Source organism: Zalophus californianus, chromosome 10, assembly GCF_009762305.2.
Source record: "Zalophus californianus isolate mZalCal1 chromosome 10, mZalCal1.pri.v2, whole genome shotgun sequence".
Classification (NCBI taxonomy): Eukaryota; Metazoa; Chordata; class Mammalia; order Carnivora; family Otariidae; genus Zalophus; species Zalophus californianus.
Genome location: NC_045604.1, coordinates 26,533,814 through 26,550,552, shown reverse-complemented (window position 1 = coordinate 26,550,552; position 16,739 = coordinate 26,533,814). Strand labels below are relative to the sequence as shown.

At 56.4% G+C, this 16,739-nt stretch overlaps 1 protein-coding gene across 3 annotated transcripts in view; it reads right to left on the bottom strand.

Annotated features, from left to right (window-relative positions):
• The window catches only part of PLEKHA6 (pleckstrin homology domain containing A6), a 137,485-nt gene that overhangs the window by 20,221 nt on the left and 100,525 nt on the right, over positions 1–16,739 (bottom strand). The window contains exons 8-15 of one of the 3 annotated variants that reach the window (XM_035722344.1): positions 15,187–15,287; positions 11,593–11,795; positions 9,358–9,909; positions 7,340–7,862; positions 6,749–6,835; positions 5,650–5,703; positions 1,539–1,619; positions 546–614 (exon numbers count right to left, since the gene is read on the bottom strand). In XM_035722344.1, coding sequence (XP_035578237.1) covers positions 546–614; positions 1,539–1,619; positions 5,650–5,703; positions 6,749–6,835; positions 7,340–7,862; positions 9,358–9,909; positions 11,593–11,795; positions 15,187–15,287 — 1,670 coding nt within the window. The remainder of the gene's footprint in view (positions 1–545; positions 615–1,538; positions 1,620–5,649; positions 5,704–6,748; positions 6,836–7,339; positions 7,863–9,357; positions 9,910–11,592; positions 11,796–15,186; positions 15,288–16,739) is intronic. The other 2 variants (XM_027612001.2, XM_027612002.2) reach the window with 2 other exon arrangements.

The window sequence follows — 16,739 nt, the reverse complement described above, 5'->3', positions numbered from 1 at the left end:
CCTGTTACCTGCTTTGTCCCTGACCCACCGGCCCACGTGGTCTCACTGCCCTGCCCTCCTGCAGCACCTACTGTCCGTCCCAGTTGGCACAGGGATCATAGGCTGTCACCCACGGCTACCTGGCATCTCCCACTACCCTGGAGCTCCCTGAGGCCAGGGGCAGGGCTGTGTGCTTCCCTCTAGTGGCCTAAGGGCGACTGCCAACGTGGGCACAGTGTAGGCTGGCCGATGCACCTCCTAACGAAGTCCGCGTTCCTGTAACGAGCAGATCCCACTGCTGGAGACAGGGCCTAGGGCTCCGTGGAGAAGCACACACGGCCAGCACGGGGCGGGCGGGGAAGGGGGAAGAATGAGAAAAGAAGGGGGATGAGGAAGGGGCAGGCGGAATGTGGTCTTTGTGCTGGGAGAGGACATGAGTCAAAGGCGTGAAGAGCCACCAGAGGGACAGAGATGAACGGAGGAAAAGCCCCAGCGGAGGAGAGCGAAGATGAGGAAGACAACGGGAGGGACTGGAGAGGACAGGGGAGCAGGAGAGCTGCTCTTACATCCGTGTCTTGCTCGTTTAGCTTGTAGGTGTGGAGACCGTCCCGGAACACTTCTGGGTACGGAGGGACCTGCGGGGACATGACGCTGGTTACAGCAGCAGGGGACGGCTGGGGCGTGTGGGGGCAGGGAAGCGGACAGCCCTTGCTCCATTCTTGCCAGAGACCGTGGTCCATCAGCTCTGGCAGCTTCCAGTCCGGGAACCCGAGCTAATTCTTTGGCCCTGGCTGGGAAGCCTGGCGTAGCCCCATCTAGGTCCTTCCCTATTGTTTAGGCTGATTTATGGAGACAGGGATGCTGCTCAGCTCTGACTCAGGATCTCCTGTCTCTCCCCCAGCCTCTGGGTCTCCTGTGGAGAGGGACTCCGGGGGTGCAGAGATCCCGGATGGCTTACTGGGAACAACCCTGAGAACAACAGTTAATCCGTGGCTATTTTTGAGGATGAGACATGCGGAAATGGAATGAGCCCCGAAAACATCTGAGAATGATTATCTCGGTAGATTGCACACCAGTCACGGGGCGGGGTGGGGGCGGGGTGTGCTTAACCGGGAGTATGTCTGGGTCCAGCAAATGCTGCCCAGTCTCGGTGATACATCCGGTGACCACGGCACATTCTACACCACTGGGGCATCAGATGGTTCCATATCACACCCCTTGTGCCCTGAACCTCGAAGATGTCTGTGAAGAAGATACCCAACATGAAACAGAAGTCCTGGACTTGAGAAAGCAGATTTGCGATCGCTGGCATGGTATGGGATGTCGGTGCCGGCTGTATTGATGGTTTGAGAAACGGGCCTTGGATTCACCCATGAACGTGAAGAATGGAGGAGACACAGCGGAATTAGAGGAGGAAGACAAGGCGGGGCCCAGGAGATGAGGCCTGGCAGATGGGCGGGTAGGGCAGAGCAAACCCTAGCCCAAATGGCTTGACTAGACCATGCACAAGCAGCTGAAATGGTGCTGACGGGGACCATGCTGCCAGGCGGAGGTCTTACTTGCATGAAGATCTGGGCCCTGGGGGAGGAGCTCTCCACCATGCGGTTCACCATACTGATGAGAGTCTCGCTCTCACTCATCTGCAGCAGAGGAAGGAACGGACGATTCAAACTCGGACCCCCATGGAGCTATCTCCCCATCTCCCTCCTGGGCTCACTTCCCCGGAAACAGGAAAGGGCAGCTTGTCCTGGGGTCTCCAGCTCCCTCTGCTCGGCTTTACCTGTCGCTCACCCCTTGTGAGCTCCGTCCCAGGACCAGCACTGAAGGTGCCCCGAGGAAAGGTCACATAAGGGGGCCTGGGGGCTGCTGTGCCCTCGCTCGCTGGCCCTCAAGAGACCCCTTGCCCAGTGACACTCTCCCCAGGGTGCCTGAGAGGTGCGGCAGGTCCCATCCTCACCGGCCAAGGTCAACTCCCTGCCCCGCCTCTTTTCCTCATGCTGCTTTGGTCAAACACCACACTGGCAGGTAGGAAAACCCTTCTCCCCAAATTTGAACTAAATCAACAGCTGAGAAAGAAACCCTGGGGCTGCTCTTTGGATGGGCCTTCACAAAGAGGCACAGCTCTCTCTCCCCGACCCCAGCCCACCTCTTGGCTCTAGAGTAGAAAGGATTGCTAAACACGGTTTCCAGAGCTGGGCTGGTAGCATCCATGCCGATCTTGGATGACGCTAGGGAGCAAATAAGGAGGCCAAAACAAGCAAGCCGCGTTAAAGGGACAGCAGATACTCGAACACTGTTCTCTGACACGTCATCTTTGTGTTTCAAGAATCATTAGGAACACGGAGGGGGAAAGAGAGAGATGAAGAAGGCCAGGGGAGAGGGAGGAGAGGGGGTGAGGGAGGGAAGACAAGCCAAGCAAATCAACTAGAGACGCCATCATTTCCGCCCCCTGGTTCCAGTTTAATGGCATCAAAGAGTGAAAATATTAGGGCGTGTCCTTGGCTATGTCCCTTTAACTCATCAACCTACAGGACAAGGTAGCAGAAGACAGAGGAAAGTCGTGTGGGAAAAGCTTTTTGGGGAGATGAGGTGAGTGAGGGAAGGGACAGAGCCACGTTAGGGCAGAGTTTCTGGGGTCACAGTTCAGGAGGCCCTCACATTTTTGGCTCTTACCTCCCCCATCTTCATTGGGCCCACACGTATTTTCCCTCTTACCCGTTTAGGTGGCAACCCAAAGGTGGCCTTGCTTCTGTGTGCTGGGGACAGGGCGAGTGGCACCCAGCCATCCCCATCTGCAGAGTCCATAGCATTTTGAAAGGCTTTCCTAGGATCTGATCTCTCTACCTCTTTAGCCCATTTGGAATTTTTTTGAAGGCATCAAGTGTCATTTAAAAGGCTTTCCAAAGAGCAGTTGTAGTAGGAGGTTGAGGCTTCATAAAATAGTTCACGGTCAACAGGATATCAGCCCCATTTTCTGGAAGGATCAGAACTCAAGTCAGCCCCTATCTTCTTGGAATCCTGTGTGTATGAGGTCATGTTTATTTTGCACAGGGCATGCATGTGGTGTGTGTGTGATTGTATATGGTGTGTGTATACGTGTGTCTGTTGCCTGTGAACCATGCCTGCGTCCTGTGTGTGTGTGTGTGTGTGTGTGTGTGTGTGTGTGTGTGTGTAGGACCTGCTAACACACCAGGCTTTGAGAGGGCAAAGAGGCCCAGGTTTTGCCTGGACACGCATTGATCTCACTGCTCGCCCAACCAGTGGATCTCAAGCACTAAAGAAGGCAAGCCAGAATGTTCTCACCCTGGTCTGCTCCCATTCGAACTGTGGCTCTGGGGGATCTTCTGGCCCATGTGGGCTTTGCCTCTAGGATTCCTCTATGCCACCTTCTGTCTGTCCAAAATGTCAAATTTTGTGAGAAAGCACCTAGCGCAGTGCCTTATACATCATAAAGTGCTCAGTTAATATTTTAAATCGAATGTCAGAAGGAAAAGAATAAAATAATCATCGCAGCAGTTAGCGCTCCTCACCACCGCCTGACCCAGTGCTGGCATGTACGCTCTTACTTGATCCTCCAGCAAATCTGGGAGGCAGGAAAGGCAGGTTCTACAATGTCCATTTTATGAGTGAGAAAACAAAGGCCCAGAAAGATGAAGCAACATTTTGAAGTTAAAAAAAGAAAAACACAACAAAAAACCATTGTAAATGGCAGAGCTGGGATTAGAATGTCTGACTCCATGTTCTGGACCTTTTTTTTTTTTTTTTTTTTTTAAGTAGGCTCCATGCCCAGCGTGGAGCCCAACATGGGGCTTGAACTCACAACCCGGAGATCAAGACCTGAGCTGAAATCAAGAGTCGGACGCTTGACTGACTGAGCCACCCAGGCGCCCCTAGACTCTTATCAGATAAAACTCCCTTTTGAGATTATTATCCTTTATCTAGAGGAGGTCCTCTGAAGGGTTATTTCTGAAGCTCCCAGCCTAAGGGCCCAGCCTGTCCATGAGGGCAGAAGCCCCAGGAGGGGCCCCGCAGTGGCACTGAATGCTGGCACAGCCAGGCACTGTAGATGGGCCGCAGAGAGGAAAGCCTGCCCAGGAGCCCCAAGGCCACTCAGCCCTGCTCCTCGCTACTCCGGGCACTGCAGACCCTGCTTCCTGCAGGCGCGAGCCCCCACTTCCCACTGCCAGTCTGGGCTGGCACCCTGAGCCTCGTCCCCATGTGGACTGGAATACTCGTGGTGTGGACACCACATGCTGCTTCTGGAACTAATAACGCAAGGTTCGTGAGGGCTGGGAGCTGTCCCTGCTGATTAAAATGTGGATATCAGGGCTTGCCAGTGCCCAAGGCCTTCTATGAGGATGATCCCACCAAGGCACGGAGGCCCGTGAGACGACAGGTTATGTGGCATATGACTTGTGTCTAGAACCACCAACTGTTTCAGCAACAGCCTCTGATTTCAAGTTTAATGTTCTTTCTGCAACTTCAAGAGTATAAAATCATCCTGAGGAGGTTTGACTCCTGCTTCTTCCTATATTAGGTATCTCCTCAGCCATAAACTGGATCAAAAGCTCAGAGTCACATTCCAAGCTCCACCATTCGCTGGCTGTGTGTCCTTGGCATGTTACTTAACCTCTCTGTTTCTTTAGTTTTATCAGTTCTAAAGAGGGATAACAACAGTACCCACCCTGCAGTGTTGTTACAAAGACTAAATGCCTTAGGATCTATAAGGAACTCAGAAGAGCATGAGGCACAGAGAAAGCACGCAGTTACGGTGGCGGCCGCCATTCCTACTACTACGACTCCTACTGTGACAACTTCACCACCTCGGGCCGCCTCCACCGGGCCACACTGGGGATGCCCAGGTCCCCTGTGATTTGTAGCGCAGATCTGGACTTAGGTAAGAGTCTGTGCTCAAATCAAGGCCCAGCAGCCTGACCCCCCAGCGTGTCTCGACGCCCCTCAGTTTCAAAGGGCAAGGTAGCCAATGGTTAGAGCCTGGAGCCGGGTCTCTGCAGCTAATCACTTCCGTCTATGGGAACACTCACGGACTCTTCCAGATGAAACGAGGTCGCTAACACTCTGTCTGCCATGCGGAATTCTCGAGGAGAACACGAGCCCCGTATGCAAAAGGACTTGGCAGAGGAACTAACAAATATATGGAACTAATATAATTTTAAAAAACCATCCTACGGCAAGTCTGTAGTCCTCAGTTTACAAACTGTGGCGTTTAATAACCACCTGTGCACTAGGATAGTTTCCCAGATTCAGGCCGCAGGGAATCCCTTGCATTTTTAGGCTGAGCCTGGCTGCTCAGCCCCGCCCCCTTCCACCGCCCCTGCTGCTCTCTCCTGCAGAAATGCAAATTTCCGCCTGCCCACCTCCCCCCCCCACCCCAGTTCCAGCTGGCCTGAACAATTAGGAGGTGGCATTAATTATTCATGTGGTCATTTCTTATTCTCCTTTCCCCAGGAAACTCCCAGCTGCCCTAAAGGGCTTTGAGGAGAGGGGGTGTGAATGCGCAAACCAAAATATAAGCCACTTTGTTGTGTCCTGGTGGTGCCAACAAAGGTTGTCAAATGGATGGGCGAGAAGGAGGTGGGGAGGAGCAGGGAGACAGATGGGGTGGCGGGGGGAGCAGGGGAATGGCGAGGGGGCACCAGCTCTGCCTACCTGCTGATCCAAATACTCTAGGTTTCTTTGCAACTGAAGGTCTAAAAGTTCATCCTACCCGGAGCCCGAAGCCCAACGGCAACACAAACAGGAACAAGACAACAGAAAACAATAAAAAGGAAGCAAAGCAGTTAAGAGTTAGCTGGGGGGCAAGGTCAAAGAGAGGCCTCTGTCTGCCCTTGAAGAGTTCTAGGGAAGGGCAGGGATGAGGCTGGGGGCAGGCAACAAGTTGTCGACCGGATACCGAGCGAGAGGAGGGACTCACTGGGGCCCCGGCTCCAGGGCTCCTGGTCCGCCTGGCCCTCGCCTGGGAGAGGGAAGCACCCTGAAACAATCTAGGCGGCCCTCCCTAGCAGCTCCTGAGGTTTAAGGAAGAATCCATTGTTTCTAGATGGGTGCTGAGCTGTGTGTCAGGGCTGGAGCTTGGACAGAGAAGGATCAAGGGGGAGGGGAGGGGCACCCTCCATGCGTGTAGAGGCTCCTCCACCCGGGCCTCCCCGGGCTATGTAGGGACAGGCGTCAGCAACAGGCTTCTGGGGACACGGCCTCAGCCTGTTCGTTCCAGTGCACCCACCCCCATCCCAGGTGGAGCATCTGCACCCGGTTCTCTGGGGGGAGACAAAAATTCTCTGGAGAACAAATTCCCAGGAGAGACGAGTAGAAAGCAGGGAGAAAAGAAAGAGGCATAATAGGGAACATATTTTCTTCCTTAATCTCACTACTTGTCTCTTTCCCCAAAAGTAGCGCTGCAGGCAAGGACAGACTTGGAGAAAATGCCTGCTATTGGACACTCCCTGGGCCCCGGATGGGGGCGCCTCTGCATGCCGGGCAGGAGGCTGTCCAGGGTCCAGAGGGTCAGGACACCGCACGCCCCCAGATCTTGTCCCTGCTCCTCTACCTTGTGTCCCAGACATGGGGTAACTGGCATCAAACTCTGCACTGGGGTCAGAGTCCTGGCCGGGAGGGAGGAGTATCCAGAGGCTGCTAAAAACCAGGAGGGCCAGGCACCAGGCACAGAGCATCCCTGTGGCTGCCCTAGTTTGGCCCCGCCCTGGAAGGAGAGGTTCTGCGGGAAGTGGACGGGGGGGAGAGGACGTACCATCTTATCGTGGACCGTGGGGGATGGTGGGTAGTTGTAGGGGAACAGTCCTGCAGGGACTGGCCGCCTGTCTCCCAGGTAATCATACTGGAAGAGAAAGGGAATTGGAGAGGTGAGGGGTTCCGGCTGGGACACAGACTTCCCCACCAACTGAAGTTCAAGGTTAGGGATGTGCGTATCCCGTCCCAAAGCAGATGCCAAATGAAAATGGGCAGCATTTATTCGCTGCAGGATCCTTGCATTGACCTGTCTGGTCCTCAAGATGTGAAAAGACAGAACCCTCTCTGCCCTCAAACACAGGATAAGGGTTCCTGGCATGACCTGGGGACAGGCACCAACAGCAATGTTCCTACTCAGGAGTCAAAGCAAATGCCCCAAAGCAGCTCTCCCACAGACAGACCCGCAGGGCCAGAAGCTCCCCCGGGCATCATCGTGGCTCCTGCCAACACACAGTGTGTGTCCCCGGGGGACACAGTGACCCCAAGTCCCAGATGCCCCCCACACTTCCACCTCTCCTCTGCAGATGGTAGTAGGCTTCTGGGGCGGGGGGTCCTCAGGGCATGGGGAAGGAAGCGCAGGCTGGTGGCTCACCTTGGGGGAGCTGATGGACCGCCTCACCACATAGGCAGCAGGGTCAGCATAGATGTCCTCGCTGCGAGGTGGCAGGCGCTCAAAGCGGGCACTGGGTGAGCGGACGGGGGAGTAAATGCGGGCACGGCTGTAGGAGCCCTGGCTGGGCGAGCGCGGCACAGAGTGGGAGCGGGGCTGCAAGGACAGGCGGCGCAGGGAGCCGGAGGTGGCATCCAGCTCATCGTAATAGACTGGCTGCCGGGAGGGGGAGGGGCCGGGGAGCCAGACGGTGCCATCCTGCCGCCCGTAGCCCGGGGGCTCCTTCCACTCCCGCAGCTGGAAGGCAGGGCCGCCTCCGTTGCGGAACGAGTGGCGCTTGTCCTCCAGCGCCCAGGGTGGGCTGATCCGATCGTAGGCCGGCATGGAGCAGATGCTGTCCGGCCGCACCCCCGGTGGGTAGTACTGGTAATCATCGGGGTACTGGGAGGAGTAGGGGCTGTAATACTCAGGGACCCTGCGGGACACGGGGTAGAACCTAGAGGGACTGAGAGAGAGAGAGAGAGAGGACATTGTAAGGAAGCCAGACAAAATGAGCGCAACCCCACCCACCCCACCGCTGCGCCCCAGCCCCACCTCCGGGTCCTCCAGCCTAGAGCAGGGTGTGCCCAGCTGAACGGTGCCCCAGGCCGACTCTGGGAGCCCGCGGAGGCAGCCACTGCCTGGGCGCTGAGCCTGGCTTCCGGGGGTGCAGGGAAAGCTCCCTCAGCTTCCTCCCTCAACCAGCCACCGAGGCTGGAAATTTCACATTCAGAGCTTCCGTCTTTGTCTTTTTAAAATGAAACAGCCCTGGGGAGAAACCTTAAGCCTTATTAGCTATTTCTATCCCACCATGAACCCATGTATCAGATCCTTTCCAGAGAGGTGAACGGCAGGCAGAAAGAGCAGAAAGAACATGAGCGTACTGGGTGCTGGGGAGGTGGGTGACAGAGGAGGGACAAAAGAGCAGCAGTTTCCCTGGTTTGATGTCCCCATCAAGGAGGGGACCCGTAGGTTCCTGGGACTCATCCCAAGTGAGGCGCTCGCCCCGGGACAGGCCAGATGTCCCAGGCACCAGGGCGGCAGTGGTGAGCATGTTAGCAGCCTTCCTGTGGCTGGCACCTGCGCTCCGGGGAGCTGCCCACCCCCGCAGGGAAGGGGCACCTGCGCTCCGGGGAGCTGCCCACCCCCGCAGGGAAGGGGCACCTGCGCTCCGGGGAGCTGCCCACCCCCGCAGGGAAGGGGCACCTGCGCTCCGGGGAGCTGCCCACCCCCGCAGGGAAGGGGCACCTGCGCTCCGGGGAGCTGCCCACCCCCGCAGGGAAGGGGCACCTGCGCTCCGGGGAGCTGCCCACCCCCGCAGGGAAGGGGCCGCAGCCCCGCTTGCCCTGATGCATGCTCCGGGCCCAAAAAATGTCTTCCGGTGTTTGAAAGCCAATCACTGGACAAAGGAGTAAATTGGTCTCCAGGGCAGAACTAGCATTGGTGAGCAGCAACATTCTGTTTCCTTTCCTTTTCTTAAGCTGCATATAAAGACTTGCAAACAATTAGAGCCGTTCAAAACTGGGGTGAGTTGGCTTGGCGGCCGGTGAGGCTCGTGGTGGCAGAGACGCCCGATGGCACCGAGGGTGTTGTAAGAGGGCCGGACGCACGGATGGCTCTCTGACTGGCACAACTCGAAGGCCCCTCCCTCTGAGTGCCTGCACGCCTCCCGGGCACCCCGCATCCTCGCCGAGAGGCGCTGGGTGCTCCGGCCTTGTCTCTGAAGAAAGTAAACAGGGCAGGAGCCGGGCAGAAGGTCACACTCCACGGCTGGAGCCACGGGGCAGTAGAAGATTTGGACAAGCTGGGAACCCTGGGCTGGAGGGTCTTCCTGGCGTCCCAACTCAGCCTGGCTTCCAGAAGATTTCCGGCACAGGATGCTGCACATGTTACACCCTCCCCTCCCCGGGCCCAGCCCTAACACCACCCCAGCTCCACGCCGGCGCCCCACCAGGACTCACCTGCGAAGGTCGTCAGGTGGGGGCACCCCTCTGCGCAGGTTCACCCACTGCTGAAGCTGGTTCATGGAGCTCTTGCGCTGGGCAATTTTGTCGGGGTCGGCACGCGGGGGGAAGCTCCGCTGGTGGCCCCCGCTCTCTGAATCCTGAGGTGGGAGAGCTGTGCTCCCTGGTCGGCTCGGGGAGCCATACTGCCAGCCGTTGGGCTGGGCGGGCCGATCCCCTCCCCCTGGGACCCTCGGGCCCTCAGGGTAAGGGCTGCCGGGCTCCGAGGCTGGTTCGGGTCCGGCTTGGATGCCATTGGCTTTCACCAGAGGCTCGCTCTTGACTTCGGGCCTCTCGGGTTTCCTCTCAGCCTTCTCGCAGCCCCGGCCGTCACCCTCCCCTCGAGTCTTGGCCTCGGGCTCAGGCTTGGGGAGGCTGTTGTGGGATGGCTGGTGGTGGTGTTTACTAGGTGGGATGTTCTCGGAGTCTGGCTTCTCGTGGCTGCTGGACACCAAGGGAGATGTTGTAAGTGACCCCAGCCCAGGGCAGAGCTGGGCAGGGGGTGGTAGACTGGGAAGGAAAAAGGAGTGGAGAACGGTGGGCAGGAAGGTAACAATGGAAATGGGAGTCAGTGAATTGCAATTTTGTTTCCTAAATCACCCCCCCATTTTTTTTTTTTTTAAGATTTTATTTATTTGACAGAGAGAGACACAGCGAGAGAGGGAACACAAGCAGGGGGAGTGGGAGAGGGAGAAGCAGGCTTCCCGCGGAGCAGGGAGCCCGATGCGGGGCTGGATCCCAGGACCCTGGGACCATGACCCCAGCCGAAGGCAGACGCTCAACGACTGAGCCACCCACGCGCCCCAATAACCCCCATTTTGCTTTCTTGCTCCAGCCTGGACAATCACTATAAAACATAGTCCAATCTTGCCTATGCAAGGTTTGCTTGTTTTACCCTCCAGGTCATCTCCATGGGTCACTCTCTGCTCCCTTCTGCTGACCTGCATTGAATCCAGCCACTGACCTCCCCCAGACTTGGTCTCCCCGGCAGTCTGTCTCCACTCCAGCCCCGAAAGCTCCATACATGCCCTACCAAATCTCCATAATGGTGACTGTCCTTGATGTTTCGGCTACAGAAGCTTGTTACAGGTCAGCCCTGTGTCCTGTACAAGTTCCTTAACTTCAGCGAGCCTTGGGCTCCTTGTTGGCAGGATGGGTGTACCAGTCCCTCCCCTCGCAGGACCGTGAGCTTAAACGTGGCAGGTGCCAGGCGCCAGAGCTGTTGCCTCAAACATCCTCGGCACAGAAACATGCTAATTCCCATCTCCAGAACAAGCTTCTTCCAGGACTGACTCTGTCAGAAAGTAAGCTCCACGAGGCAGGAGCGTGTAGACTTGTCTTCCCTTGTTTCCCTAGCACCCGATCCAGTGCTTGACACATACCTACTTACAGTAAATATTTACGAACTGAATGAGCGAACTTCTGGAAGTACGCCCCTCCGCTGACGTGAAGATGGAATCTCATGACTATGTTTTCCCTGTGGCTTCCCAAACCCAACATATTCAAGCATCCTTGTTGCGACATTCCCTGTGTTAAACACTTCTAAGACACTAAAATAGACTTGGAGTCTATCTATACCGTAAAACCTCCTTCTTCTGGATCCCTGTTAACATCTACCTCAGGACTCCACGCACTGAGTAAAGACAGGCCCTGAGGCTGCAGGGGGTGGCGGGTGGGAACGGGGATGGGGCCACCATGGGCTGAGTGCTCCCTGCACGTCCAGATTTCACAGCCACCCCTTGAGGGAGGATTCTAACTGCTGTCTTCGGGGAGAGGAAATTCAGGTTGAGAGAGGTTAAGTAACTCACACTGATGTCACAGTGTGGGCAAGGGGCTAAGTGGGGATTCGAACCTGAGTCCACCCTCCTCCAGAAGTCATGGGTTTAATGTGCACAGCCAAGAATAAACGAGTGAATGACCCTGGTCTTTGGCTCCTGGCCAGGCCCCGAGGGAACCTGACTTCTCTCTTGGCCTCTACCAGCCCAGAGAGAAGAGGTAGACCCAATCAGAGGAAGAGAGACCCCAGGCCTTGAAATCACTTAGCCAGGCACCCTGCTGGGAGGCAAGGAGTGGTTCACATGTCCTCAGACGTTTGAGCCAGCACTGGGCTCAGGAGGTCATGGGGGGGGGGTGCTTCCTCACTCTTCTTTCTCTGGCACTCCCCACGCCCATGCCCAGTGCCCTGGAACTCACCTGTGACGCACAGCTTGGGGCACCGACTTCTGGGCTGGGGGAATCTGGACTCGGGCAGCCTCCCCCATGGCCTGGATCCAGGCCTCCTGCTCCTCGGGGCTCTCGGCACTGAAGAAGTAGGTGCGGACCCCGGCGTGCTCGGCCTGTGGGGAGAGGCAGTTCGTGGAACTGGCCCCGGCCTCATCCACCCAGCACGTAGTCACCTGTAGGGGAAGACAGCCACATCCACAGAACAGGTGGTCAGGCAGGCCATTCCCTTGGTCTGTAGCTCTTTCCCCTACCCCCTGCAGCTCAGGAGCAAGGTGAGGAGGACAGCCCCCAGCTATGCCAAGCGTTCTAGCTCTGGCATATGGGCTATAGCTCTCTGCTTACCACCCAGCGGCCCAATAGCCAGGGAAGCTTACCTGCCCCACCTAAGGTGATTATAAACAGGAAGGGCAATTACCACGCCCACTCTCCCATCAAATTCCATCTTTGATTTGAAGGGCAATTATTATCCGATGTCTGGGAGAGATGTTCCCCCACCCCGCCCCCAAGCCCATGCCAGTCCTGGCCCCAGCTTGGCCTCTGAGGAGCTGGTACAGAGAGACAGACAGGCCTCCACCTCCCTGCGCATGCAAGGGGCATGCACTGCCAGTTAGAGCACGCTACCTAGTTGGCGGCCGCGAGCAGGTGCGGCAGGCGGGAACCCAGAAGGGAGCTCCTGTCCAGAGGAGGGGTCCTCACGCAGTCAGAAGGAGGAGAAGCAGAGAACAGGTCAACCAGACACCAGAGGGAGAGACAGAAGATGACGTGGCAGGAATATTGAGGAGCAGAGGGAAGTGGGGGGGTTTCAGATTACCCCCTTCTACTCGCTATTGCAGCCATGGGGACGACAGCACGTAGTGATGCCCAGGATGCCCGCCAAGGGTGGGGAGTGCAGAGCTTGCCCCACGCAACTGGGGCTGTTGGCGGGGAGGGTTCAGGGCATCCCAGTGCTGATTCTAGCTCTGTTCCCAACCAGCTCTGCAGCTGCATAAGACTTGGGTTTCTGTTCTGGCCTGAAGGGATGCATCTGTCTAATGCGGAGGGATCCTCCTGGTGAAGATCAAAGTTCTTAGGACACAAGGGAAAAATGCTCCAGAGCTCAATTCTTTTTGGGACCTCAGCATACTCCCTGGGTGAGACCTTCAATCTCACAGAAAAAGCAGGTAGCCTGGTTTACCCCACTCAACATGAGAAATCCAAGTGATTAATAGTCTCAGATGTGAACCTCTCTTTCGTCTCTGACCCCTTGAGTGTGAAATCATGGGTCTCACAGGCTTGGAAGGAGAGAAGACGGGGCTCTCCTGACCAAGCCCCAGGGCTCTCGGAAGCAGCAGTGTCAAATCCACACTCTCCAAATGCTTCCCCGGCTGGACCTTCACTCCTCTGTACCACCCTTCCCCGGCACACGATTCCTTTCTGACGGGAGTCATTTACCCAGTGACATGTCTTACTTCCTCTGGATGCCACCCGTTCCCACCCTCCAGCAGGGGGCCCAGCTTGTGGGCAGACGCAGGGAGGTGCTTCCGGCCAGCAAAGCTGTAAGGAGGCACCTGGATAGGGAGAGCAGGGGACTTGGTGAGCTCTCCGGCGTGGAGGACACAGGGTTGTTGTAGAGAAGAGGGAGACAGGCGGGACTGGTGGGTGTGAACTGGCGCTGGCAGGAGTGGGCAGCAAGTGAATTAATTTGCTAGTGAGCACCCTGTGCATGCAGAGCTCTGCTCTGGGCACCAATCACAGCAAAACAGACATGCTCTCTGCACTTGAAGAGCTCACGGTCAAGCTAGAGGACAAAACATGCCCACGGGGAGACAAGGGGAGAGCAAAGGCACAGGAGCATACTGCTTGCAACAGAGGAAGGGGGAGGGGCTGGGGGTAAACAGGGCAGTTGACGGGCAGCCGGAGGGGACACCGGCCTGGCACCGTGGAGGGGGGCCACAGACCGAGGGAGCTACCCCAGTGCGGTGAAGTCCCCTGAGCCCCCATGGGGCTGGGTTAGGAAGAGGTTAAGGCACTCAGCAGCAGGCTGGGCAGGACTAGTGCCCAGCTCATTATTAGCCATCCAAGAGTTTCACTTGGTGGCCGCAACTGGACAAGCCTCCCATCTGTCTCTGCTCCCTTCCCTTCCCTGGGGAAGGGCCACTGAATAGCCACAATCGGAACCCTTTGTGGGCCACTGAGCACAGCCCTCAGAGATGGGTTTTAAAGAGGCAGTGCACTCCTTGGGGGAAGGGGAAGGAGGGGAGGGGCGGCGGGGCGCAGAGAGCCGGGGCTGTGTGCGCGCGTGTGCGTGCGTGTGTCAGTCACTCGGGACGCTGCCGGAATGCCTGCTGCTGGCACAGCTCCGAGCTGGAGTGTGGATGTGTCTGTGCACAGGTCTAGAGGGGAGGGTGAGACAGGCTGTTGGGCTGTGTGGCGGTGTGGGCGCGAATGTGTATAGTAGGACTGTCTGTTGTTGGTTAAACAACCTGTTTCTACTTCCCCAGCTAGAACCCGGCTCCCTAGAGCTAGAGTTTTATTAATTGTTCATTCTGTTCACACCTCTGGCAGACAGGACCCTAGGAGGCTAGGAACTAATTATGTGCCAAAGAAGCCCCTCCTTGTTCCCCGGAGCAGCACCTGTGTATCCTGCCCACGCTCTTTTCCACGGTCAGGTGACCAGAGTCTGAAGGACAGGAAGGGGCAGAGTCTCTGAGATCCCACAGGCTCAGATACTGATCTGGCATTACCTGCAGTTCCTATCATCATCCAACACCATAGCTTTCGGTTTTCAGGGACCTGGACAGCCATTTTCAACTGGGGAGGGAGGGCTTTGTGCTAAGAAAATGCATAGCCGGTATCATCATTTTCTATTTGGAAATGAAAAGGAGCCTCTGGTCTTTGCATCATAAAATACAAAAAGGGCATGGGATTTTTATTGTTTTTAATGGGTCATGAATTTTTAAACGTAGAAAAACACCAGCTTGCAATGAGCCAACTGCAAGCACATCTTTGATGGGTGGATTCCCCGGGGGGTTCCAAGGGAGGGACACTGAGCAGGCGCGTGAGGCCCATCTTCCCATGCTCCTATTCTCCCAAACTACGGTCTGCATGAAGTTCGTCTTTCTCGGTTGTAATCAAACTCAACTCCTAATTTTCTCTAGAGATTGAAATTTGAGTAGGTTTGACTGGGTGTCTAGTTCCCTGGGCCCAAGGTAGGGAGGATTGCTTTCTAGAAGGGATGTCAGAACCCCACCAGCCCACAGCCCCTGCCTCTGCCTCCAGGCCATGGGGCGGAGAGCGCATGGGTTCAGGACGTTAAGTACTTCTCCCCCAGGAAAAACTGGGGTACCACTGAGGCCCATTTCTCCCAGCCCAACCTGAGGAGAACCACCCAGCTGACTCCCAACGTAAGAGGAGGTGGTCTCGACAGAGTGGGGACTGACTCCAGGGGCCACTGCCTTCTCCCTCCCTCTGCCACCAGTGGGGACTCCGTGGAGAGGTGGCTCAGGGACCTTCTCCACTCCTTCACGCTCTAGAAGAGCAGGCCTCCCTTCCACACCTGACCTGGGAGCGGAAGGGCCGACTGACCTTAAAGGTGTGTTTTCGGCTGATGTTGTCCGAAGGCTGCACTGCGGCCACCCGGAAGCTCAGGAGGGGGATGCTGCCCAGGATGCTCTCCTCCTTCTCATCTGTTGGGTAGAGGGACAGGTGAGATGCGCGTGCCTGCTGAGTGCGCGTGCGCAGAGAGAGGGGAGGAGTCTATCAGCCCTACAGTGATAAACAGCAATACGTCCGTGTGGCTCCTCTACTGCGGGCCGGGCACCGAGGGCCGCCACCCTCCAGCACACAGGCTGTGCTCTGCACGGCACGGAGAGGCACACTCCCTGCAGCGGCCCTGCAGACCCTGTTCTAGATGCTGAGACTACAGAGGCAGATGGGAGAGAAGTGCCACCCACCCTCTGGGAGCTTACCTTCTGGGATGCAGGTAGACAAATAAGGAACAGCTAATGTGATGGAGGGTTTGCTATTCATCAGGTACTGTTCTAAGTTAAATAAGTCATTTATGATTATGGATTTAACCCTACCCATGACCCAATGAATAGGTACTGCGATTACCCCATTTTATGGGTAAGGAGGTAGAGACACAACAGAGAGGTTAAGTAATTTGTCCAACGTTACTGAAGTAGAGAGTGGTGGATTGGTCTTTGGACCCAAGAAGCCTGACTCCCAGGCAAGCATTTTTTTTTTAAACTCCACCCCCACCGCGGGGCTCAAACTCACAACCCCAAGATCAAGAGTCTCATGCTTTACCGACTAAGCCAGGCAGGCGCCCCTCCCGAGCAAGCATTCTTAGCCCCTCTCCTATCTATAGAGCCTCCCCGAGCAAGACAATTCCAGTGGGGATATATGTAATAGGATAATAATGGCATTGGGCATGGCAGAGCAGTCCCATCTTCGGCTCTGGCTCTTCTGGGTAACTGTTTCTAGGGTTCTCCCAGGCACCCAGCAGCTTGCTCTGTCCTCTCCTGACAGGGGTCTATCTTCCCCTTTATGGCCCCATGTCTCTACAGGCAGACACACACCTGCAGAACCCCTTGGCCCTCTGGTCCCTGCATCAGGCTAACAACCAGGCTCCTATATAATCCATCCTGGATCTCCAAAGGAGCCCGATGGATGAGCTAGTCGGGACCCCAGCCATTGGCAGGAACCTCAAAAGGTGGGGGTGTTCTGTGGAATAGGTGGGGGGGGCAACTCCCCACTTCCCTGGGATAGCTCTTTGTTCCCGGGGCTAGAAACCCTGGAAAACCCTCTGTTAGGCGTCAGAAGGAGTCTCGGGGATTAGAGTCATGAGCTCCCCTTCTCCGCTTCCTCATCACTCACACAAGATACCCGGCTTAAGGTCCAGCTTCCTCTGCAGAGTCAGCATGGCACCCAGAAGAAGGGCGAAGCCAAAGGATCAGGAGGAGCCCGGGGCTGGGGACCCAGGGCTTCTTCAGAAAAGTGGAGGCTGCCATCCTCTGGAGGCAATGGCCTTCTGCCTGGCAGTGTCCGGGCCAATGTTTACAGGGGCTCTTGAGAGCGTCTCTCAGTGGATGGTGGCCCCCATCACAGTGCCCTTTGAGTTCACAACTTTTCAGTTT